Below are 27,518 nucleotides of genomic sequence, written 5' to 3'. Positions count from 1 at the left end.
TCGCTCGTCCTTACATATCTATCATATCGACAGCGCATCTACCGGTTTAAGCCAAGGTGGATTAGACTGGCAGCATGTGTGCGGTTTGTCTTCTGGGTTGCAGCGGCACCAGTTGCCATGGGATGCTGCACTTCATAGAGTAGGGACCAACTTAAAAGAGGTCGTCTTGAAATGGCAAGTGGGCTTATACAGTTGAACATGGCACCTAAAAACCAATCCAGCAAAATCTGCACTCCAAAAGAAAAATAATGCTCCTTCCTTTCTAAGCCCTCCCATGTGCCCAAATAGCAGTTTATGACCACATATTTGGTATTTCCATACCCGGGAGAAATTGCGCAATTAATTGGTGTATTTTATTATTTGTGAAATCTAAAAAGTCGAAGCTTAAAACTACATATTATTGGAGAAAAAAAATCTTTTTCTTTTTCTTTCTTTCTTGGCCCACTTCAAATAAATTCTGTGAAACACCTGTGGGGTCAAAATGGAGACACTTCTGGTGGGTTTCCATTGTTCTGGTACCTCGGGGGCTCTGTAAAAGTGAGATGGTGGCTGAAAAACATCCTAATAAGAATGGTGGCAACAAGACGAGTAATGTGTGCCTTCATTTCTGAGGACTGTGTTTGAATCAAGTAGCACACCAGGCCTACATATGCCAAGCTGGAGAAGTGCATTTTTGAGAAAAAAAAAAAAAAAACTCCCTGCCTTTCCTGGGCTACATCATCTTACATTTTTAAATTTCACCTTCCTATTGCTTTAATTCCTGTGGAACACCTAAAGGGTTAACAAGGTTCATAAATGCAGTATTGAATAATGTGAGGGGTGCAGATTCTAAAATGGGGTCATTTATGAAGGGTTTCGGTTATATAGGCCCCTCAAAGTCACCTCAGAACTGAATTACGGTCTGCAATTACGGACCAATTCACTTCTATTGACCACGGACACCTTCCCGTATATTTGATCAATTTTAGGTAGAACCCTGTGTATCAGGGACACATTACCGTCAGTTCAGCTGAACTGGCAGAAGTGTCAGAGAGAATGATACAGCTTCTATTTATACAGGGCACATGGAAGCTGTATCATAAAAAAGTAAAAACAAAAATTTATATAAGTTAATGCAAAAAGTGCTTAAAACAATAATCAAAAAATACATTCAAAAGGTTTCCATAGCCTTTAAGGCAGAACAAATATAAAGAACCAGACAACCAATAAGCGAAGACATTTCCTGCGGTCACCAAAATTTCGGGTTGTTTTCTATTGACGTCTGAAGTAGTTCTTGAATAAAATTGAATAGGGTCTAACTAGTTCCTAAAGTCTAGAGTAATTTGGCTACCATTGGTTTACGAGCTTACTATAGGGTCTACCCCTCTTACTTTAACCATAGGCTGAAGAACTATGTCCACAAAATCTAGTTTTGCCTACTAAACTGTCAAATACTAGGTAAACTTCTTTCAATAAGTAGATGGTTATACTAGGCGGAAACGGTTTATTCAATGAGGGAACTATCCATCCAGACGCTCTGTTTTCATAATCGACACTAACCATTATTATTTTTAACCATTCACTCTTTTTACCTGTTTTATGCTTTCTTCACATTTGTGTTTCCCTTTTGTTATTTGCTTTGTATGTAAATGATAAAAAGGAGGGTGTGAGAACGGGTATCCTGAAAGTCAAAGACCAGGACACACACGCATAATTTGCATTCACAGAATTTACCTGTACAGGCTGTTATTATCATCTAAGTCTTCTTTCCCCCATCTTCCTTTTACATCCTCAATGACGTGGTTCTTCAGGAATTTCTTTAAGAGCTGGATTGTTTGACTGCGAGTTACTTCTGGGCCAAAGTTTTGGTTGCACTGGAGGAGCTCATGTAGCCAGTCCACAGCTTCTGTTGCCGTGAAACACTGCTCATAGGTTTTAAAGTGCACACGATGCTTCTTCTGGGTCATTCCAGAGCGGAAAAGTTCAATAGTTTCATTCCACTGAAAGGATAATAGGAGTAGAGTTACATTTTTCAATCAATCCAGTGAAACGAACATTGTGTTGGGCTTTCCAATCCGATAACCATTGGGACATGCTACATGTAAATAAATAAATAGTGATAGAAAAAAAAAATATCTTTAGACCTTCATTTTCTGATCATTTGCTTGATCGCAGTGAGGAGGTTGAACGTAACGTGGGTCAAGCATGCGCCCGCCGCTTCATTCACGGTCATGAAAATGACTGAAACAGCTGAGTGCTGCACTCAGAGGTTTCTGTCATTTCTATAGATATAGACTGCCACTCCATTTAATGTCCTCCTCACTGTGGTCGAGGAGTGAGGAAGATCTGGGGGTTCGGGAATCCTGTTCTCACCATCAGTGGAGGTCCAGTGGGGCCCCCAGCGATCAGAAAATGATCACCTATCCTGTGGTCAGGTGACCATTTATGATTTTTGGAATACCCCTTTGAGATGAAGCTGAAATCATCTCACCCTCTGGAGGACCCACCATGTCCATGAATTACTCAGACAGCCTATTGATTTCTATATGCACTGTATAATAATTTTATTTCATTGTGGTAGTACGGAAGGTGAAATTAACACTTGCTACTTGGTTCCCTCACAGATGTCAGTGGATTTCTGAGGGTCCCGGTAGAGGGGAAAACTATGGTGAGCTTTTGGGGCCCCTTCTAAGGCTATGTTTACATTAGTCGTTTTTTTGTGGCGGTTCCTGCTGCAGTCATGGTAATACCGTCAAAAACGCACAATTTTTGTCAAAGCCAACATGTTTTTGCTGCGAATACGGTGTTTGCGTCAAAAAAACACCCCAAAAACAAAACTAGGGATGTCACGATACCAGAATTTGGACTTTGATACCGATACTTCGTTTAGTATTGCGATTGCGATACCAAAACAATACTTTGCCAACAGTAATAAAAAAAAAAGTTCTTCCATTGTGAGGTGATGAATTTTGAATGTGCCTCACATTAATAGTAATTAACCCCATCATGTTTCTCAGTCATAATGGGTTAATGTGTAAGGTACATGATGGGGTTAATTACTATTAATGTGAGGCAAATGGATTCATCACACCTCGTGCCTTACATTAATAAGTGAAGTTTTTATTTTTTATTTTTTTTACAGCGTACACATCATAAAATGACGCAAACGAATTGTTGTGCAGGTTATTACGGCCGCGCCAATACCGAATAAGTGTATATTTTATGTGTCAGATCGGTGAGCTGGAGGTTTCCTCCCATTTCCCTCTTCCTTCTATACTATATTTTATGTATTGTGATTTATTTAAAATGTTTAGTGTGTGTGTGTGTATTTTTTTAAATTTAATATTACTTTTATGTTTTTACTTTATTTTTAAACTTAAATGTACTGGCATATATCTATGGACATACCTCAGTATGCACTAACAGGAGATATGGTAAGACAGCCCTGGGGTCCTTCAATAGATCCTGGGCTGTCTGCCCATATATGGTATGGCCCTCGATCACGTCACAGGAATTCCCTGTGACGCGATCCAGGGGCATCCCCCTTTTTCACTTCCTGCTTTGATCGCAGTATTCAGGAGAATAGTGACGGAGATGAGGTTTCTCAGATCTCCGCCGTTATAGAGTGGGGCTGCGGCTGTGTAATACAGCCATTGCCCTGCTCCTGACAGTAAGTGCGCGCGCGGTCAGCATGAGGAGATGCGGCCGGCGCTGCACTAATGAGCAGCGGCGCAGGCACTGAAGATAGAACATGGGGGTGTTTTGCAGTGCGCCCACCAGGTTCTGTCTTCATTGCCGACAATCATTAGAGCAGCGCTAGCCGCATCACATCATGCTGACCGCGCGCACTTGTCAGTACTCAGGAGCGGGGCAATGACTGTATTACAGAACCGCAGCCCCGCTCTCATACATCCATGTGTTACTATACTGAGCTGTGCGGCCGCACAGCTTAGTATCAAAATACATGAAACAACGGTATCGAACCGTTTGGGGATGTACGGTATCGAAACAGTATCAAAGTTTCGATGCATCGTGCATCCCTAAAAGAAACATGCACATACAGAAAGAAATTTAAAAAGTGGACAACTCCTTTAAATATAATACATTTAGCATTGATCTGACCAAAAATTAATAATTTCTAGCGAAACTCTTTGGCCGACATTTATTGATATGGTGTATTTTGATTTTGCACCAATGAAATTAGAGGGTAGTTGGCGAGAACCGCGCCTAACTGATTTATCTTTTTTTATACAAATTTGGCACAATATTAGATGCAACATTTTCACTTTTACCAAGATCGCTCATCCTCATACATTTCTATAATGTCGGCAGCACATCTCCTTGTTTAACTATTGGGAACGAGTGTTCTGACGAATGTAAACAGGGCATTGATCAGTTCATCAACTGATCGGATCTTTTATGGGGCAAAAAAATTGTCGCTAGCACATCTCCCTGTATACAGGGGATGTGCTGCCGACATGATGCAAACGATTGTAATAACCATCGTTCACCCCCCCATACATTAACAATTATTGCTCCTTGTGAATGGAGCTAATAAATGCAGATCAACATGCTGCATCATCGACCAGCGCTCTGTTTTTCCAGCCAGTATCGGGCCATGTAAAAGAACCTTAACAGATAACCCATCTTTAGAAGGAAAACTCCATTATAGCGCGGAAGAAATATTGTTCTGAAGTTAATTACAGCTAAAGATTATTTTTTCTTATAGGGGTTGCCTGATGTTAGACGTGGGATGTGTCTGGTATTGCAGCTCTGTCTAATTCACTTGAATGGGGCGGAGCTTTTTTTTTTTTTTAATCTATAGGCCCTATTAGACAGTGATTATCATAAAAATTTTCATATAATTGCTAGAATGTAAGAGATATAAACTCTAACGTTCCCAGATATGAACTGACGGGCTGGTTCCCGTTAGTTACTTCCAATTATAGTATAATATACACCGTGTTCCAAATTATTATGCACATTGGATTTAAGTGTCAAACATTTAATTATTAGTTTTTCAATTAAACTCATGGATGTTATTGTGTCTAAGGCTGGGTTCACACGACCTATTTTCAGGCGTAAACGAGGCGTATTATGCCTCAATTTACGCCTGAAAATACGGCTCCAATACGTCGGCAAACATCTGCCCATTCATTTGAATGGGTTTGCCGACGTACTGTGCCGACGACCTGTAATTTACGCGTCGTCGTTTGACAGCTGTCAAAACACGACGCATAACATTACAGCCTCGTCAAAAGAAGTGCAGGACGCTTCTTGGGACATTTTTGGAGCCGTTTTCTCATAGACTATTGAAAACAGCTCAAAAACGGCCGAAAACGGCGCGAAAAACGTGAGTTGCTCAAAAAACTTCTGAAAATCAGGTGCTGTTTTCCATTGAAAACAGCTCCGTATGTTCAGAAGTTTTTGGCTCAGCGTGTGAACATACCCTTAGGGCTCTTTGGATCATTGTAATCAATCTCAGTCACCTGTGATAATTAGTTTGCCAGGTGTGCCCAAAGGAAAAACTACTTAAGAAGGACGTTCCACATTATTAAGCAGGCCACAGGTTTCAAGCAATATGGGAAAGAAAAAGGATCTCTCTGCTGCCAAAAAGCGTGAAATTGTCCAAGATATTGCACTAGGTATGAAAACATTGGATATTTCAAGAAAATGTAAGCGTCATCATCGTACTGTGAAAAGATTTGTGGCTGATTCAGAGCACAGACGGGTTCGTTCAAATAAAGGCATAATGAGGAAGGTTTCTGCCAGACAAATTAATAAGATTAGGAGAGCAGCTACTAAAATGCCATTGCAAAGCAGCAAACAGGTATTTGAAGCCGCTGGTGCCTCTGTTGTCCCGCGAACCTCAAGGTGTAGGATCCTCCAGAGGTCTGCAAGTGTGCATAAAGCTATTATTCGGCCACCCCTAAACAATGCTCACAAGCAGAAACGGTTGCAGTGGGCTCAGAAATACGTGAAGACTAATTTTCAAACCGTGTTGTTTACTAATGAGTGCCGTGCAACCCTGGATGGTTCAGATGGATGGAGTAGTGGATGGTTGGTGAATGGCCACCATGTCCCAACAAGGCTGCGACGTCAGCAAGGAGGTGGCGGAGTCATGTTTTGGGCTGGAATCATGGGGAGAGAGCTGGTAGGCCCCTTTAGGGTCCCCGACGGTGTGAAAATTACCTCTGCAAAGTACGTAGAGTTTATGACTGACCACTTTCTTTCGTGGTACAAAAATTAGAACCGTGCCTTCCGTAGCAAAATTATCTTCATGCATGACAATGCACCATCTCATGCTGCAAAGAATACCTCTGTCATTGGCTGTTATGGGCATAAAAGAAGAGAAACTCATGGTGTGGCCCCCATGTTCCCCTGACCTCAACCCTATTGAGAACCTTTGGAGCATCCTCAAGCAAAATATCTATGAGGATGGGAGGCAGTTCACATCAAAACAGAAGCTCTGGGAGGCTATTCTGACATTCTGCAAAGATATTCAAGCAGAAACTGTCCAAATACTCACAAGAATTGTGAAGGTGATATAAAAGAAGGGGTCCTATGTTAACATGTAACTTGGCCTAAATTTTTTTGGATTGAAAGAGCTTTTGATTTCTGTAAATATGACCTCCTGATGCTGCAAATTCAACAAATTACCATTTTAGTTCTCTTTACAACCTTTAAAATGTTTTGATCTCTGTTGTGCATAATAATTTGAAACAGTGCATTTTGAGTTTTTTAATTAAAAAAAAAAAAAAATCTGTTATCATTAGATTTGTTCAATAAAATTTGCATTATACTCCAACGGTTGATGGCTTGAAGATTATACTGACTGTCATTTGCATCGACTATTTAGGAAAATCAGCGAAAAATAACATTTGCATAATAATTTGGAACGAGGTGTAGAGGAAGTATTAATTATAAAACTTAGCTTTTATTAAGCTTTAATAAAATATGGAACATCACATGTTCTGTAGTGAAATAATTACTGACATACAAACACATAAGTATCGAAGAGGCAGTGGTATATATCTCTAGGCTTTGTGGACAGAATTGCTGTCTAGCATGCTTAGTCTTGTAGTACTACTGTGCATTATATCTGTCCTATTATCAGGTCTGATAGACTATCTCAAAGCCTGATAAAATTTAATTTAGATAGATTAGGTTGAGTGCAGTGAGCAACTCCACCTCCTACGCATTTCACCCTATTCCTGGTTCGTCAGGGAGACGTCAGGAGTATATGTAATCTGACTCATTGGTGTTTGGCAGTGGCAGCGAGCGCTTCATTTCCGCGTCTTTTTGTGTATCAGTAAGACACTCCCCTTCCGGAGGTTCGGCCGTCCGATGGCCAATCACTGACAGGTTTACTTACCTCCTCAACCTTCATGATTCCCAGCCTCTCATTGGACCGATTATATTTCCGTCATCCTGGGATGTTTATGCGCCATCCCTATTGGTCTAAAGCTCTGTCAGTCACTATACCGATTCGGAGTATCCGTTCCCATGTAGTGTATTGTCACATTAAGTTGAATCTTCATATTGGAGACAGATATCTAGGAACTATAGTAATATCTCATATGTCCATGTGTATTATCTCCTCAGATGAAAATATAATATTGTCCTATAGATTCTCTTCAAATAGACATTGGTCATAAGTATATAGTAAATCTAGACAATACAACTCTGAGAAAATATATTGTGTTGGTCACAGCCCTACGTGTGTTATCTCCTCAATGGAGCACTTATAATAGACACCTAAAGATTTTTTATATCATTCATGGTGATATCTAGCTGAATACATTCTGATATAGCTTAGAGAAGATGAAGTCAAGAAGCCTTGTTATAGACAGGGATATAATATCATCCTATAGAAATATTGATGATAGGGATACAGACGATCCGAGAGACTTGTCATGACACAACAGCTCAAGAAGAATATATTATATTAGTCACACCCCATAAGATCTTCTCTAGGTAGTTTTTAATCTTAACCAGTATACTTTTACATTACCATTGAGTGGCTCTACAGGAAACATGCAAAGTTTACATTATCATTGATACCTTCTGGGGTGACTGATCTAATTTTATATATCCATCTTGACTCAGTTTGGAGCAGCAGTTTGTCTCATTCTCCCCCTCTTGGGCTAGGGTCAACTTGCTGAATCCCCTGGAATTTAATGGACTTGGGGTTACCCCCATGTATCTGCCATACATGTCGTGATATTGTGGTATCCCTTCTGTTGAGGATGTCATTATAGTGGTCTCTAATACATTTTCTAAACTCTTTTGGTTTTACCTATAAAGTCCTTGGGGCATGTGCATTTTGCCAAGTATATCACCCCCCTGGCCTTACAGTTGATAAAGTGTTTATTGAGGTATTCTCTACCGGTCTTCGCGCTAGTAAACGTCTTGGAAACCACAATAGACTCACATGCAATGCAGTTCCCACATCTATAGGTCACCAGAGGTTTCCTATTTAGCCAGCATGTTTCAAGAGGTTCGTCAACACAATGGCTATGTACCAGCTTATCCTTCAGACTTTTATTGCATCTGAATGTTATCTGTGGTCTCTCACTAAGACCAAGTTTCAGATCTTCATCCTCCATCAGGATACCCCAGTGCCTATTGATTATGTCCCGTACTTGTGTATGGGACCCATCATAAGTCCCTATGATGCGTATAGTATCTTTGGTATCTACCTTATTTTTAGGTGTCAGGAGATCATTTCTCTTCTGTATCACTGCATTATTAAATGCGTCCCTCAGAATTTTATCCGGGTATCCCGTGTCTGAATCTATACCTCAGATCTCTCGCCTGTACTAGGAAGGTTTTCATATTTGAACAATTCCTTCTAAGGCGGAGGTATTGTCCCTTCGGTATGCCCTTTTTCAGGGCATATGGATGGGCACTCCCACCTCAGGAGGCTGTTGGGTGCAGTAGTCTTCCTAAATACATCCGTCAGTATCCTACCACCAACTCCTCTAGAGATTCTTACATCCAGAAATGCCAGGGTATCACTATCGCATTCTGAGGTGAATCTGAGTCCTATTTGGTTGATATTTAACTCACTTAAAAATAATGCAGTGTCTTCCTGGGTACCTATCCACAAGAAAAAAATACCTTTGATAAATCTTATCCATAACCCAATAGACTCATAATATTTGTTGTTGGCATCTGCAAAAACTATATTTAGTTCCCACCAGCCCAGGAACAGATTAGCATATGAAGGGGCACAAGGGCTCCCCATAGCAGTGCCCCTGAGCTGGTGGAAGTAGCGGTCTCTGAAGAGAAAACATTTTTTAGTCAAGTTGAATTCAAGCAATTCCATCACAAAAACATTGTGTGGTCAAATGATAGTCTTCAGAGACCGCTACTTCCACCAGCTCAGGGGCACTGCGAAAAATAGTGGACTCACACAAGGACCAGAATATGGACATTTCCACCATTATACATACTAAGAATGATTTTTTTGTAGATTCGTTTGTAATAGTAACACAATAAGACATCAAAAGGTCAACCATTTACATATTCCAAATCAACCAGATCATACAGAAGATATGTGGGCAAACAATTTTCAACAACGATACATTTTTAGGGTGTGTTCTGGCACAGAAAACTCGCAAAAGGGCCCAAAGCCCTGGCCACTTTTGTGGAAAGGGGCAGGGTCACAACTGCCCAACAAATGTGTTATAGTTCACGCCATCGGACAAGTTAATAAAAAATAAATAAATACATTTTAAAAATAAATGCTCACCTCATCACTTCTTTTCCCATCATGCTCCTTCAGTGTGCGGCGGCTCCTTCAAGGTCCGTCAGGACGTTGTATGCAACACAGCTCTGATGACGACAAGTGGTGCATTACATATAAGGCCCTGACGCTGCTCGGCATCAGGTCCTTGTATGAGCCGCCACACGCTGAAGAAGCCTGAGGGGAGAAGAGAAGTGGTGAGGTGAGTATGCTTTTTTTTTTATGAAAAAAAAAGAGGAAACAAACAGTGCACAACCGCGCCGGTGGCACACGCTTGGTCAAAAGATGCAGCCTATTTATTAAGAGGTATATATGTTTCACTTCTTACTCTAATTTTTTTTTCCATTAAGACTGGTGTATGAAACGCAAGGCTTAAAAAAAAAAAAAAAAAAAAAAAAAAAAAAAAATGGATTCTTAGGGTATGTTCACACGACCAAGTTTTACGCCCCGAATTACATCTGAAAAAACGACTCAATTACGCCGACAAATATCTGCCCATTACTTTCAATGGGTTTTACGATGTACTGTGCAGACGACCTGTCATTTTACGAGTCGCTGTCAAAAGACGGCGCGTAAAAAGAAGTGCAGGACACTTCTTGGGACGTAATTTGAGCAGTTTTTCATTGACTCCATTGAAAAACAGCTCCAATTACGTCCATAATGGACGCCGCGAAAAACGCGAGTGCGAGCAATTACGTCTGAAATTCATGAGCTGTTTTCGCCTGAAAACAGCTCTGTAATTTCAGACGTATTTTACGTTTGCGTGTGAACATACCCTAAGGGTTTCATCCTATTGTACATTAGGCTTAATGCACATGGAACAACAGTGTGAATGGAGTCTATACAATGACTCTCTATTAGGCAAGTTCACAAGTGACGTAATTATTGTGGATAGTCAGCGCAGAAATCCACAACGATGTATGGTGCATGCACAAGGCCTCACATCTAGGAATTATTGTCACAATGTTGCTACAGCGTTTCCTGCACGCGGATTTTCATGGTGTTTTTCGCCCGCGGCCATCGAGCACTGCGGGCCTAAAACGCAGTGAAATACGCTTTCTCTGCCTCCCATTGAAGTCAATGGGAGGTCGGAGGCGTAAACGCCCGAAGATAGGGCATCTCCCTTCTTTCTCCCGCTGGCGGGAAAAAGACGCCTACGCCTCCCATTGAAATCAATGGAAGGCATTTTCGGGCCGTTTTTGACAAGTTTTGCAGCACGGTTTCCGCATCAAAAAACTCGTAAAAAAACTCAGTGTGAACACAGCATTAGAAAGGTATTATCACATGGTATAATAGTTTGCACTATTATATTATGTATTAGATCATTTCATTATCCATGTATGAGCGGCATACACAAAGAAAACTCAACCATGTCTTTTAGAAGTGAGAGGAATTTTTTTGGTCAGACACTGTGCTTCATGGACGGTCAGTAGGTCAGGTAAGAAATATTGCTGGTGGCAAAGGTCACTGTGGTTTATATAGTAGAGGTGCCGTTAAGATAAGGATAAAGTCATCAATAACATTTCAGTCTAAACTATATGTGCCCAGAACCTCTAGCACCAGAGTTTAAAAAAAAAAAAAAAAGTTTACAATGCATTATACACCGCATTCAAAATTATTATGCAAATGTTATTTTTCTCTGATTTTCCTAAATATTCGATGCAAATGACAGTCAGTATAATCTTCAAGCCATCAACCGTTGGAGTATAATGCAAATTTTATTGAACAAATCTAATGATAACAGATTTTTTTTTTAGAAGTAAACAATTCAAAATGCACTGTTTCACATTATTATGCACAACAGAGATCAAAACATTTTAAAGGTTGTAAAGAGAACTAAAATGGTAATTTGTTGGATTTGCAGCATCAGGAGGTCATATTTACAGAAATCAAAAGCTCTTTCAATCTAAAAAAACTTAGGCCAAGTTACATGTTAACATAGGACCCCTTCTTTGATATCACCTTCACAATTCTTGCATCCATTGAATTTGTGAGTATTTGGACAGTTTCTGCTTGAATATCTTTGCAGGATGTCAGAATAGCCTCCCAGAGCTTCTGTTTTGATGTGTACTGCCTCCCACCCTCAGATATTTTGCTTGAGGATGCTCCAAAGGTTCTCAATAGGGTTGAGGTCAGGGGAACATGGGGGCCACACCATGAGTTACTCTCCTTTTATGCCCATAGCAGCCAATGACACAGAGGTATTCTTTGAAGCATGAGATGGTGCATTGTCATGCATGAAGATAATTTTGCTGCGGAAGGCACGGTTCTTCTTTTTGTACCACGGAAGAAAGTGGTCAGTCATAAACTCTACGTACTTTGCAGAGGTCATTTTCACACCGTCAGGGACCCTAAAGGGGCCTACCAGCTCTCTCCCCATGATTCCAGCCCAAAACATGACTCCGCCACCTCCTTGCTGACGTCGCAGCCTTGTTGGGACATGGTGGCCATTCACCAACCATCTGGACCATCCAGGGTTGCACGGCACTCATTAGTAAACAACACGGTTTGAAAATTAGTCTTCATGTATTTCTGAGCCCACTGCAACCGTTTCTGCTTGTGAGCATTGTTTAGGGGGTGGCCGAATAATAGCTTTATGCACACTTACAAAGCTCTGGAGGATCCTACACCTTGAGGTTCGCGGGACTCCAGAGGCACCAGCGGCTTCAAATACCTGTTTGCTGCTTTGCAATGGCATTTTAGCAGCTGCTCTCCTAATCCTATTTATTTGTCTGCCAGAAACCTTCCTCATTATGCCTTTATCTGAACTAACCCGTCTGTGCACTGAATCGGCCACAAATCTTTTCACAGTACGATGATCACGCTTAAGTTTTCTTGAAATATCCAATGTTTTCATACCTTGTCCAAGGTATTGCACTATTTCACGCTTTTCGGCAGCAGAGAGATCCTTTTTCTTTCCCATATTGCTTGAAACCTGTGGCCTGCTTAATAATGTGGAACTTCCTTCTTAGGCTGGGTTCACACGACCAATGGACGGAACGTATTTCGGCCGGAAGTCCCGGACCGAACACAATGCAGGGAGCCGGGCTCCTAGCATCATAGTTATGTACGATGCTAGGAGTCCCTGCCTCGCTGCAGGACAACTGTCCCGTACTGAAAAAATGATTACAGTACGGGACAGTTGTCCTGCAGCGCGGCAGGGACTCCAAGCATCGTACAACTAGGATGCTAGGAGCCTGGCTTCCTGCACTGTGTTCGGTCCGGGACTTCCGGCCAAAATACGTTCCGTCCATTACGGACGTAACATGGTCGTGTGAACCCAGCCTTAAGTAGTTTTCCTTTGATTGGGCACACCTGGCAAACTAATTATCACAGGTGTTTGAGATGGATTACAGTGATCCAAAGAGCCATAAGACACAATATCATCCATGAGTTTCATTGAAAAACTAATAATTAAATGTTTATGACACTTAAATCCAATGTGCATAATAATTTGGAATACGATGTATACGCTCCTGGTTTTTAAAGAGCGTGGTCTCTGGGCATGTTATCATTGTGACCACCTGTCACAATGCTATACCCGTCGTCACATCCTCGCGGCACCCCCCGCTGTAACTTCTCCCTCTCCTGGCAAGATGTCAGGGAGGGAGAATAATAATAGTAGTAGTAAGACACACACACTTTTTCTTCCTCCAATAGATAGACTTCTATCTATCTCATACCCATCTGTGTAGCACATATATATATACACATACACACACACACACTTTGATACATAGTATAGTTTTAGGCTGGGGCTACACAGAGATTTTGGACACGACACAGTAGCGCAGCCAAAGATCACTATGCTCCGTAGCCTACACAGCAAGTAATGAAAGTGAACGTGGTCGCGGTAATTTTTTGTTATACAAATAAAGATTATTATTTCTACCCATCTCATACATTATGGCCGTGATTTTCAGGTCGGACAGCCGCAAAGTGTCACCCGCGGGCCGCTTGCAAATCAAGGGGTGTGCATATGGCCGCGTGCATTAATTTCAATGAGCCAGGCTCTGCGGCATAGAAATAGAAATGAATGGGACCTCAATTCACCCGTGGATTTTCGGGGGAATTGCGGCCGCAAAAGCACGTTTGTGGGCATGGGGCCTTATAGAAGAACAATTCACTTTTAAATTGGCACATGGCCAAAACCTGAAAATGGGCCTGGTCAAGATGGGGGGTAAAGCCTCTGGTCATGAAGTGGTTGAAGAGTAGCTAAATGTTTGACAAACATCTGACATGTCAGAAGATTGGATTAGTGGGGGTCCAAGCACTGAGACCCCCCCACCAATCGCTAGAATGAAGAAGCAGAAGCGCTCATTTGAACACTTAGCCGCTTCGTGTCCATGTATCGGAGTACAGGCTCATAGACTTTCTATTGAGTCCGTACACAGATACATTTATTTCCTTAAAAAGCCAAATAGACACAAAGCGGCTGAGCGCTCACACGAGCACTTCAGCTGCTTCATTCTAGCGATTGGTGGGGGTCTCAGTGCTCGGACCCCCACCAATCCAAACTTCTGACGTGTCACTATGACATGTCAGACGTTTGTCAAACGTTTAGCTACACTTTAATCTCTGCATAAAAAGTGACACAACTTTTTAAGATACTTTGTATTTTAATTTCTCATCTTTTTCAAGATCTCTGCTTAATGTCAGTGAATATAAACATTGTTATTTACATCCGGAGGCTAAATATCCTTACAGAGCTAGTTCTGCACTTAGAAGGGAATACAACTGTATCCAGTCTAAACAATATTCTGCAGTTGTTTTCAGAGTGCAATATCTAGGTGATTATAGGGTGCAACATTTTTGTAGCATTACCCCCCCCCCCCCTTAAAAAATAAAATTAAAAAAAACAAAATAAAAACTCTAGGAAAATCTTCCGTTAAACAGAAAATATCCCAAAAAAACGCTGCAAAATCCTCACATTGAACAAGTGATCTCTTAAGGCCGGGTTCCCACGGTTCGGATACGCTACTTACGGTTCGGATACCTACTTACCGCAGCCGTTGCCACGGAGACGCGTCCCTCGTTTGCCGTCCGGACCTGCCTCCCTGGACGACGCTGCAGCCCATGTGACCGCTGCAGCCTGTGACTGGCTGCAGCAGTCACATGGGATAAAACGTCACCCCAGGAGGAAGAAGCAGGGTGATCTGGGCAAGTATGATTTTTTTTTTCAGTTGCAATATTTGTGGCGGAATCGCTGTGATTACGCCGCAAAAGTCGCGACACCTGGCTTTCTGTTGCGAGATTTGTATCCCCATTGAATTCAATGGGGAAAACCCGTAACAGAGAACCTACGAAAACGCAGCACATATTGACATGCTGCGGATTTAAATTCCGCACAGCAATTTATTAACGTTTTTGCAGTGTTTTTTTTCCGCAGAGTAGGCATGAGATTTTCAAGATCATCCAAACACATTCTTCTACACAATACATAAAACATTAGTAATGTGCTGGAACTTGTAATGGATAAAACCTGTGGAGAGCTCAGTATAGATTACGCACAATGAGATCACGTGACACTGACAGGAAATCACCAGACAACCACAACTGGTACAGAGGCCATCGAAAGAGAAGTGTCCTGCAACATGATATTTACTGCGTATACACCTAAGAATTTAGAGTCTGGTCCCTTTAAATCAGGGCACTTATCGTATGATTATGAGCGGCATAAAGTTAATCTCCACAAGATGCAGGGCACACCTGTACATAGAGCGAATCTTCTCATAATATACCTCCACCAATCAGGATTTTAAGGGGGAATTCAGTGAATGCAAGAACACCCACTAGCTTATTATCAATAGGACAAGTGATAAAAAGCTTTAACCCCTTCAGGACCAAGCTCATTTTGGCCTTCAGGACCAGACCCATTTTTTCAAATCTGACATATTTCACTTTATGTGGTAATAACTCCGGAACGCTTTTACCTATCAAAGTGATTCTGAGATTGTTTTCTCGTGACACATTGGACTTTATGATAGTGGAAAAATGTGGTCGATAAATTCAATATTTACCAGTGAAAAACACCAAAATTTGGTGAAAAATTGCAAAAATTTGCATTTTTCTAAATGTAAATGTATCTGCTTGTAAGACAGGCAGTTATACCACACAAAATTGTTGCTAATTAACATCCCCCATATGTCTACTTTAGATTGGCATCGTTTTTTGAACATCCTTTTATTTTTCTAGGACGTTACAAGGCTTAGAACTTTAGCAGCAATTTCTCACATTTTCAAGAAAATTTCAAAAGGCTATTTTTACAGGGGCCAGTTCAGTTGTGAAGCGGCTTTTAGGGCCTTATATATTAGAAACCGCCAAAAAGTCACCCCATTTTAAAGTCTTCACCCCTCAAAGTATTCAAAACAGCAATTAGAAAGTTTCTTAACCCTTTAAACGTTTCACAGGAATTAAAGCAACGTAGAGGTGAAATTTTCAAATTTCATTTTTTTTTTGCAGAAATTCATTTTTATTCTATTTTTTTTGTAACACAGAAGTTTTTACCAGAGAAACGCAACTCAATATTTATTGCCCAGATTCTGCAGTTTTTAGAAATATCCCACATGTGGCCCTAGTGCGGTAATGGACTGAAGCACCGGCCTCAGAAGCAAAGGAGCACCCAGTGGATTTTGGGCCTCCTTTTTATTAGAAAATATTTTAGGCTCCATGTCAGGTTTCAAGGGCTCTTTCGGTGCCAAAACAGTGGAAATCCACCAAAAGTGACCCCATTTTGGAAACTACACCCCTTGAGGAAATTATCTAGGGGTATAGTGAGCATTTTGACCCCGCAGGTTTTTTGCAGAAATTATTGGAAGTAGGCCGTGAAAATAAAAATCTTCATTCTTTCAAAGATTATGTAGGTTTAGCGAATTTATTCTAATTTCCACAAGGACTAAAGGAGAAAAAGCACCACAACATTTGTAAAGCAATTTCTCCCGAGTAAAACAATACCCCACATGTGGTTATAAACGGATGTTTGGACACACGGCGGAGCTTAGAAGGGAAAGAGCGCCATTTGGCTTTTGGAGCTCAAATTTAGCAGGAATGGTTTGCGGAGGCCATGTCACATTTGCAAAGCCCCTGAGGTACCAAAACAGTGAAAACGCCAAAAAAGTGACTCCATTGAGAAAACTACACCCCTTGAGGAATCCATCTAGGGGTGTAGTGAGCATTTTGCCCCCACAGGTGTTTCATAGATTTTATTAGAACTGGGCAGTGAAAATAAAAAAAATCCTTTTTCTTCAATAAGACGTAGCTTTAGCTCCAAATTTTTAATTTTCTCAACAAATAAAGGAAAAAAAGAACCCCAACGCTTGTAAAGCAACTTCTCTGGAGTACGGCAATACCCCACACGTGGTCGTAAAATGCTGTTTGGGCACACGGCAGGGCTCAGAAGGGAAGGAGCGCCATTTGCTTTTGGTGTACAGATTTTGCTGCATTTGGTTTCTGGTCGCTATGTTGCATTTGCAAAGTCCCTGTGGGACCAAAACAGTGGATCCCCCCCAGAAGTGACCCCATTTTGGAAACCACACCCTCAAGGTATTCACCTAGGGGTGTAGTGAGCATGTTAACCCCACAGGTGTTTTGCAGAAATTCGTGTGCACACGATGTGGGAGAATGAAAATGGGAATTTTTCCTTAGATACGCCAATATGTGGTGCCCGGCTTGTGCCACCATAACAAGACAGCTCTCAATTATTATGCGGTGTTTCCCTGTTTTAGAATCACCCTACATGTGGCCCTAATCTTTTGCCTGGACATTCGACAGGGCTCAGGAGTGAAAGAGTACCATGTAAAATTGAGGCCTAATTTGGCGACTTATAAAGTATTGGTTCACAATTGCAGAGGCTTTGATGTGAAATAATAAAAGAAACCCCTGAGAAGTGACCCCATTTTGGAAACTGCACCCCTCAAGGCATTTATTAAGAGGTGTAGTGAGCATTTTCACCCCACGTGTCTTTTCCATAAATGATTGCGCTGCGGAAGGTACAAATTAAAATGTTTCCCTAGATATGCCAATTCAGTGTCAAATGTCATGCCCAGCTTGTGCCACTTTTTTTTTTTATATACACCGTTCACCGTACGTTATAAACTACATGTTACCTTTATTCTGCGGGTCAGTACGATTCCGGCGATACCAAATTTATAGAACTTTTTGCACAATAAAATTACTTTTGGAAAGAGAATGTATTTTTTCTGTCGCCAAGTTGTGAGAGCCATAACTTTTACATTTTTTCATCGATGGAGCTGTATGAGGGCTTGTTTTTTTTGCGAGACGAGGTATAGATTTTATCGGTACCATTTTTGGATACATGCGACTTTTTGATCACTTTTTATTTCAATTTTTGGAAGACAGTGACCAAAAAAACAGTAATTATGGCAGTGTTTTTGAGGTTTTTTTTTACGGCGTTCACTGCGCTGGATAAATAACATAATATTTTTATAGTTCAGGTCGTTACGGTCGCTGCGATACCAAATATGTATGGCTTTATTATTTTTTTCAATAATAAATGACTTGATAAGGGAAAAAGGGCGATTGTGTTTTGTGTTATTATTTGAAACTTTTATTGTATGTTTTCCAACTTTTATTTTTACTTTTTTTACACATTTTTTTACACTTTTCTTTAGTCCCACTAGGGGACTTGAATGTCCAACTATTTGTTTGATGTTCTAATACATTGCACTACCTATGTAGTGCAATGTATTGGAACTGTCAGTTGTTCACTGACAGCAAGCCGATCAGGCTCCGCCTCTGGGCGGGGCCTAATCAGCTTACGTAATGGCAGACAGGAGTCCATTGTTAGGGCTCCTGTTGCCATGGTAGCAGTCGCCAGCCTTGCCATCGCATGGCAAGGCTGCCGATTTTCTACAAACCTCTAGGATGCAGCGATCACAATGGATCGCTGCATCGAAGGGGTTAATGCCAGGAATCGGAGCTAGCTCCGGTTCCTGGCGATAGATCGGGGTGTCCGCTGTAACATACAGCGGACACCCACTGCTGATGACGCCGGCTCAGCTTCTGAGCCGGAAGCTGAGCCGGCGCCATCTTGCCGATGTTACCGGAAGCCTCCTGGGCCCCGCCGACGACGGGGCATAGGAGGATTCGGTTACAGGCTGATCGGGAGGTAAGCATTAGCCCTCCGATCGCCTTTGCAGCCACCGGCAACCCAGCGATCACGTTGCTGGGGTGCCGGTGGCTATAAACTCCTCACATGCTGCGATCTCTATTGAACGCAGCATGTGAGGGGTTAATCGGTCGGATCGGATGCTAGCTCCGGTCCTGGCCGATACCTTAGGGTGCCAGCTGTAACATACAGCTGTCACCCGGTGGTGATGTCGCTGGCTCAGCTCCTGAGCCAGCTTCATCTCCATGACGTATATTTACGTGAAAATGCGGTAAGCCACCGATTTTAATGACGTTTATATACGTGATCCGGCGGGAAGGGGTTAAAGGGTAACTAAACGTTCAAACTTCTGTCAACATGAATCAATGTAGCGGAGTAGGGGGCTCAATAGAAAGTCTATGAACCCGTACTCCGATACATCGGCTTTCCGGAAAAAGCCGAACAGAAACTAAGCCCCTGAGCGCTCACAAGAGCACTTTTGCCATTTCGTTTTAGCGATTGGTGGGGGTCTCAGTGCTCGGAGCCCCATCAATCAAAACTTCTGACATGTCACTATGACATGTCAGAAGTTTGTTGAATGTTTAGTTACCCCTTAATTTAAAAAGGATCTGTCACTAGTTTAGTAATGCCTTATCCCCTATATAATCTAATAGGTGCTATGATGCTAGTGAAAGTTGTGTCCTAAAACATTATTTTAAAAGTTATGAGCTTATTTCTAAATATGCAAATGAGCCTATACTAGACAAGTGGGTGTCAACAGCAGCGATTCTCCTGAGGTGGAGCTCCCTCACAGCCTCTGACTCTGTCCTATCAGCATGAAGCTGCTTCACACAGTGTGAGGCCTCCCGCACACTTCCATCACCGTTTTCACAGCCATTTTTGACGAATCCGTGTGCCCGTTTTAGCAGCCATGTGATTTCCGTGTGCACTCCGTGTTTCTATTTCTGAGCGCCGAGCATGGTACTGTCCAGGGTGCTGAAAGAGCAGGGTTGTTCAGCGCTAGTCACTGTAGAGGGTGCTGAAAGAGTTAATGGGCTGCACTGATCGGCGGTAACTCTTTCAGCACCCTGGACAGTGACTAGCGCTGAAGAATGACCATGCTTGGCGCTCGCAAAATAACATTTTTATGAAATAAAAAAATAAGTTCATTCTTACCCAGAACTCCCTGCATTTTCCTCCTGTCCGGCCTCCTGGGATAAAGTTTCAGCCCATGTCACCGCTGCAGCCAATCACAGGCTGTAGTGGCGGTCACAAAAGTCTAGATGACGTCAGAAGGCCGACCTCCAGGGATGACGCTTCATCCCACGTGACCGCCTCTGCAGTCAATCACAGGCTGCAGCGGCCACATGGACTGCCGCGTCATACAGGAAGGTCGGACTGGAGGAAGAAGGGGGACTCGTCACCAAGACAACGACCGGGGTACGTATGAACTGCTTTTTATTTTATTTTTATCAGTAGCCTCTTCTCTCTATCAATGCTGGATAGAGAGAAGTGGCTGCCGATTAGTGTAATATACTTCAGCCCGACCGGACATTACTAGGCAACGGCTCCGTCACACACATGCCTTCCGTGTGCCTTCAGTTTTTTTGACTGCCCCATTGACTTGCATGGGCCTCGCGGTCACGGAATCTCGGACAAAAGTAGGACATGCTCTACTTTTGGTCGGAACGGAGCAACGGGACCATCAAAAAAACTGAAGTGTGCATGGCCCCATTGAAATGATTGGGTCAGGGTGCTAGCCGTCAGAAAAACGCTAGCACCCTGAAGAAAAAGAGTGAAGTGTGCAGGAGGCCTGAGAGACTCAGGCTGGAGGAAAGGGGGAAATCACTTAAAACAGCCATATCTCGGGCTGAAAGAGGAGATTCTAATCTTTCATATGGCACCATGATCGTAGTTCTAGCTGTGAAATAACCGGAGATATCACCAGTTGAAAACACAGTCAGGAATGGAAGCTGTATACTATATGATCACGCTGTGTTGCTGGGCAGGGAAGAGGCTGTATGCTGATTGGACAGCGTCATACAGAAAACATTACACCGCCCAGAGTGAAAGGAAAGAGTCACCGCCTATTTGGCTATTAGAGTCACATTTACATATTTAGAAAAATGCTCATAACTGCAAATAAACGTTTTTGAAAAACAAATTACACTGTAGTTATCAGCATCATAGCACCTATTAGATTAGTTAGGAGACCGAGAATTAATAAACTGGTGACAGATCCTGTGTCATTTGTCCAGTGGCAGGTTATCTATTAGGCTGGGTTCACACGACCTATTTTCAGACGTAAACGAGGCGTATTATGCCTCGTTTTACGTCTGAAAATAGGGCTACAATACGTCGGCAAACATCTGCCCATTCATTTGAATGGGTTTGCCGACGTACTGTGCAGACGACCTATCATTTACGTGTCGTCGTTTGACAGCTGTCAAACGACGACGCGTAAATTGACTGCCTCGTCAAAGAAGTGCAGGACACTTCTTTGGACGTTTTTGAAGCCGTTTTCTCATAGACTCCAATGAAAACAGCTCCAAAAACGGACGTAAAAAACGCTGCGAAAAACGCGAGTTGCTCAAAAAACCTTCTGAAAATCAGGGGCTGTTTTCCCTTGAAAACAGCTCTGTATTTTCAGACGTTTTTGGTCACTACGTGTGCACATACCCTTAGGTGCCAACAAACGTAAGAAAGCCATCATCCAAACCATCATTCTCACAATAGCTATTAGCACTCAGACCGAGGGAGATAAGCAGACAAACACCTCTGCCACTACTTATCTCATGCAAAGTAATAAGATAGGTCAGGAAAAATCCAACCAGTCTGATCTATGTTTATTTCAATACCAACACTTGAGCTGCCAATAGATGTTGGATAGATGAGGATGGGATTCCCCCACAATCTCATGTGTAAGGTTGTGTCACAACTGTCCCCTAATGGAAGATATTGGGGGGGGGGGCACAAGAATCAGGAATGCTGAATTTACACATGCCTGATCCTTTAGGGTATGTTCACACGTAGTCAACAAAAACGTCTGAAAATCCAGAGCTGTTTTCAAGGGAAAACAGACCCTGCTTTTCAGACGTTTTTTTACCAACTCGAATTTTTCGCGGCGTTTTCGCACCGTTTTTTACGTCCGTTTTTGGAGCTGTTTTCATTGGAGTCTATGAGAAAACAGCTCCAAAAACGTCCAAAGAAGTGTCCTGCACTTCTTTTGACGAGGCTGTATTTTTACGCGTCGTCGTTTGACAGCTGTCAAACGACGACGCGTAAATAACAGGTCGTCTGCACAGTACGTCGGCAAACCCATTCAAATTAATGGGCAGATGTTTGCCGACGTATTGGAGCCGTATTTTCAGACGTAAAACGAGGCATAATACGCCTCGTTTACGTCTGAAAATAGGTTGTGTGAACATACCCTTAGGCACCTACCAGCTCTCCCAAGTATGACAGATTTTCAATGGACCTCTATAAAATTGGTGGCATATGTAGACAAGAAAATTAATGCCCATGGACACCTTTGTGACCATACCTTGGGTTGTAATAAACACAAATAATAGGGTCCCATTAATTGAACGTTCAATTTACTACTGGAGACACATATATATATATACATACACAACCGTTCAAAAGTTTAGGGTCACTTAGAAATGTCCTTATATTTGCAAGAAAAGCACAGTTTTTTTCAATGAAGATAACATTAAATTAATCAGAAATACACTCTATACATTGTTAATGTGCTAAATGACTATTCTAGCTGCCAACGTCTGGTTTTTAATGCAATATCTACATAGGTGTATAGAGGCCCATTTCCAGCAACCATCACTCCAGTGTTCTAATGGTACATTGTGTTTGCTAACTGTGTTAGAAGGCTAATGGATGATTAGAAAACACTTGAAAACCCTTGTGCAATTATGTTAGCACCGCTGTAAACAGTTTTGCTGTTTAGAGGAGCTATAAAACTGACCTTCCTTTGAGCTAGTTGAGAATCTGGAGCATTACATTTGTGGGTTCGATTAAACTCTCAAAATGGCTAGAAAAAGAGATCTTTCATGTGAAACTCGACAGTCTATTCTTGTTCTTAGAAATGAAGGCTATTCCATGCGAGAAATTGCCAAGAAACTGAAGATTTCCTACAACGGTGTGTACTACTCCCTTCAGAGGACAGCACAAACAGGCTCTAACCAGAGAAGAAAGAGAAGTGGGAGGCCCCGCTGCACAACTGAGCAACAAGACAAGTACATTAGAGTCTCTAGTTTGAGAAATAGACGCCTCACAGGTCCTCAACTGGCAGCTTCATTAAATAGTACCCGCAAAACGCCAGTGTCAACGTCTACAGTGAAGAGGCGACTCCGGGATGCTGGCCTTCCGGGCAGAGTGGCAAAGAAAAAGCCATATCTGAGACTGGCTAATAAAAGGAAAAGATTAATATGGGCAAAAGCACACAGACATTGGACAGAGGAAGATTGGAAAAAAGTGTTATGGACAGGCGAATCGAAGTTTGAGGTGTTTGGATCACACAGAAGAACATTTGAGAGACGCAGAACAACTGAAAAGATGCTGGAAGAGTGCCTGACGCCATCTGTCAAGCATGGTGGAGGTAATGTGATGGTCTGGGGTTGCTTTGGTGCTGGTAAAGTGGGAGATTTGTACAAGGTAAAAGGGATTTTGAATAAGGAAGGCTATCACTCCATTTTGCAATGCCATGCCATACCCTGTGGACAGCGCTTAATTGGAGCCAATTTCATCCTACAACAGGACAATGACCCAAAGCACACCTCCAAATTATGCAAGAACTATTTAGGGAAGAAGCCGGCAGCTGGTATTCTATCTGTAATGGAGTGGCCAGCGCAGTCACCAGATCTCAACCCCATAGAGCTGTTGTGGGAGCAGCTTGACCGTATGGTACGCAAGAAGTGCCCATCAAGCCAATCCAACTTGTGGGAGGGGCTTCTGGAAGCATGGGGTGAAATTTCTCCCGATTACCTCAGCAAATTAACAGCTAGAATGCCAAAGGTCTGCAATGCTGTAATTTCTGCAAATGGAGCATTCTTTGACGAAAGCAAAGTTTGAAGGAGAAAATTATTATTTCTAACCTTGTCAATGTCTTGACTATATTTTCTAGTCATTTTGCAACTCATTTGATAAATAGAAGTGTGAGTTTTCATGGAAAACACAAAATTGTCTGGGTGACCCCAAACTTTTGAACGGTAGTGTGTATATATATATATATATATATATATATACATACACACACAATCCCATCGATACACCAAATAATACAATACCAAATGCTCCACATCAGAAATGCTGTGTAAGTAGCGGACTCGACTAGCAACAGAATTTTGCTGCAAAAAACATTTGCAGTGATTAATTGATTATTGGAAGACAAACAACTACAGATAATGTCATAATACACCGACATCAACGTGTAATATTGACATCGAACTCCATATATACTTCACTAAAGTAAGTAAGGCTTCTTTTTCTCATACCGATATTAATGGATCACATCGACCGTAATGGGATCCATAAGGGGTCTATATTTTGTAGAATGGTGTAATAGACTATGCCATCCTACCCATCAAAAGTAACGGATACCTGAACAAAGGTTAACTGATGCCAACTGACCAATGCGTCCATTAGTGGAAATGTTTCTCTATGTTTTTCTGTAAAAATAGAGATTATTACATCCAGCAAAATGATGGAAAACACGACAACGTCAATGGATTTCGTCATGCAATGGATATCGAGCTTCCGTAATTTTCGTTGGTCTGCTGACGGAGCAGAACATCGGAACGCAGATCTGAACGAGCCCTAACATCTGTATTCAGCAATTCAGTTCTATTAACTTAGATCACCACAGATTCTTAAGGCAATCTAAATTCTGTAGAATTGTGGGGAGTCTGCAGTAATACAGACGAAGGGCCTGTTCACACAGAGTTTTTGCAGGCAGAAAATTCTGCCTGGAAAAATCAGCTCCGGTTTTTTTGAAGTTGTTTAGCACTCCACATGTTTTTTGACGCGTTTTTTTCCTATTTCTTCAAGAGACAAAGTGAAATTCAGCGCGCGTTTTGTGCCGGCAAAAAAACGCCTAAAGATAGGGCATGGTCGCTTTTTCCCACGAGCGTTTTTTTTTTTGCTCGCAGTACAAAAACGCCTCCACCTTCCATTGAATGGGAGTCAATTTCGGACGTTTTTTGCAGTGGAAACCGCTGCAAAAAAAACTCAGTGTGAAAAGGGCCTTAAAATGTGGAGAATTCTGGCTGTGTGAAACCGACCCAAGATAGTTTCTAAAATCAGAATACTGTACTTACAGCCAGCTTCACCCATCCACGCTGGGACTTGTAGTTGCACAAAAGGGCAGACATAGGAATGAACTGACCATTACTTTAAAAATAAATTAAAACAATTAAGACCTGAGGTAGCCGAGGACATCACCCATAAGATGTCAAGTAGCAACAGATAAGCTTATAACATGTGCACCTCATGGCGCCCACTCTGCAGTTACATGTTCCGGCATTGTCAAGCGACATGCCCAATAACTTCCGATGAAAAATGTAAGTTGTGTAACCTTGGCATGAAAGGATCACGTCATCACCTCATGGGCATTACAGGACACTAGCCATAAGCCCCTATTACACCGGCCGATTTTGGCCGCTGCAGCGAGTGCCGATTAACAAGACATTGCTGATCGGCGCTAGTTTGCTCCAGTCACAAGGAGATATTGATGGGGACGAGCGGTCATTACTCTAATCGCGCGTCCCCATATATCATCAAGTCAGCAGCGCGTCTCCCTGTTTACACAGGGAGATGCCATGTCGACAACAATTATATTTCACTTTTTAAAAACCGTACGATCAGAAGACAAACGAACGTTCGCTCGTCCATCTGCTGATCGCTGCCCTGCCTGATAATTGCTCAGTGATCTCCAGATGTTGCAAAACTACAATTCCCAGCATGACCTGGCAGTCTTTGGCAACCAGGGAATGCTGGGATTTGTAGTTTCTCAGCCACAGGTTGGAGATGACTGCCCAAAGACAAATACACAAATTGATTGTCTGAGAAATGATTTGCACATCTTAAGGCTATGTTCACACGGGGTCTTTTGCCGAGTTTTTTGACGCGGAAACCGCGTCGCAAAACTCGGCAGAAACGGCCCGAGAACGCCTCCCATTGATTTCAATGTGAAGCGTCGGCGTCTTTTTCCCGCGAGCAGTAAAACTGCCTCGCGGGAAAAAGAAGCGACATGCCCTATCTTCGGGCGCTTCCGCCTCCGACCTCCCATTGACTTCAATGGGAGGCAGGAGAAAGCGTATATCTCGCTGTTTTATGCCCGCGGCGCTCAATGGCCGCGGGCGAAAAACGGCGCGATAATTGCTGTTCACACAGAGTATTTTGGGGGAGGAATATCTGCCTCAAAATTCCATTTGGAACTTTGAGGCAGATATTCCTCCCCAAAATACTCCGTGTGAACATAGCCTTAGGGTATGTGCACACACACTAATTACGTCCGTAATTGACGGACGTATTTCGGCCGCAAGTCCCGGACCGAACACAGTGCAAGGAGCCGGGCTCCTAGCATCATACTTATGTACGATGCTAGAAGTCCCTGCCTCGCTGCAGGACAACTGTCACGTACTGTAAACATGATTACACTACGGGACAGTTGTCCTGCAGCGAGGCAGGGACTCCTAGCATCGTACATAAGTATGATGCTAGGAGCCCGGCTCCTTGCACTGTGTTCGGTCCGGGACTTGCGGCCGAAATACGTCCGTCAATTACGGACGTAATTAGTGTGTGTGCACATACCCTTAAGCCATATTGGAGAATCCACCAGGTGGGTGAGGGATCTGTATCAGCAACTACAAATAACCCCACATCTAGTGATGTCCGTAGACTAGTAGATGGTTTGCAAACTGTATAATAACAAGACATTCCCATGCAGCGTATCTCTACACCTCTGATGGTGCCTACATTTCCCGCAGCTCTCACCAGCTTGGTAGCTCTGTACGGGCCCGGGCCTATGATGCGGTGCTCCATGTCCCCGGCGCGGCCCGGCCGCCTCTCCCCGGTGTTGCTCTGTCTCTAGGAGACGGATACAGTTTGAATCTTGTACCTGCGGGACGGCAACAGCGTATTGGCTGACGTGACCCCACGTGGTGTCTCTGGGGAGGGAGGTGGCCGCAGCAGGGGAGTAGTGACTGTGTCAGTGCAGAGATTTCCTATTCTCACTTGTTTGTACAACTTTGTGAACTGTGCCGGGGGCGGGGAGTCTGTACCTGCGAGAGCACGGGGAAAAGCCAGTGACCGATGATGCTGCTGAAGTAAGCACTGGCTTGGCTCTGTTCACTCTCTAAAAGCCATTGTTAGTAGCTTATGGAATGCGTTTTTGCGTCTGTTATGCCATCTGACCCTATAACAGACTTCGTATTTACTAATATTGGAGAATGGGGACCTCGTTTATCAAAACTGACCTTGTTGCCCATAGCAACCAATCAGAGCTTAGCTTTCATGCAGGGGCGTAACTAGGAAAGACCGGGCCCCATAGCAAACTTTTGACTGGGGGCCCCCCTCCACTGGGTGTCACACAACCCCTCCCCCCCCTGTAGATAGTGCCTTTTTTACAGCCCCCCCCTGTAGATAACGCCATACAGCCCCCCTGTAGAT

At 42.7% G+C, this 27,518-nt stretch overlaps 1 protein-coding gene across 4 annotated transcripts in view; it reads right to left on the bottom strand.

Annotated features, from left to right (window-relative positions):
* The window catches only part of DEPDC1B (DEP domain containing 1B), a 56,734-nt gene extending 29,716 nt beyond the window's left edge, over positions 1 to 27,018 (bottom strand). Inside the window, exons 1-3 of one of the 4 annotated variants that reach the window (XM_075854903.1) lie at positions 26,844 to 27,018; positions 24,450 to 24,517; positions 1,714 to 1,979 (exon numbers count right to left, since the gene is read on the bottom strand). In XM_075854903.1, the coding sequence (XP_075711018.1) occupies positions 1,714 to 1,979; positions 24,450 to 24,491 (308 nt within the window). In that variant the 5' untranslated portion in view covers positions 24,492 to 24,517; positions 26,844 to 27,018. Of the gene's footprint in view, positions 1 to 1,713; positions 1,980 to 24,449; positions 24,518 to 26,825 lie in introns of all 4 variants that reach the window. The other 3 variants (XM_075854904.1, XM_075854900.1, XM_075854902.1) reach the window with 3 other exon arrangements.
* Between the last annotated feature and the right edge of the window lie 500 nt (positions 27,019 to 27,518).

Source organism: Rhinoderma darwinii, chromosome 1, assembly GCF_050947455.1.
Source record: "Rhinoderma darwinii isolate aRhiDar2 chromosome 1, aRhiDar2.hap1, whole genome shotgun sequence".
NCBI classification, from domain to species: Eukaryota; Metazoa; Chordata; class Amphibia; order Anura; family Rhinodermatidae; genus Rhinoderma; species Rhinoderma darwinii.
Note: the sequence above shows the minus strand (reverse complement) of the source record. Positions and strands in the feature narration are given on the sequence as shown.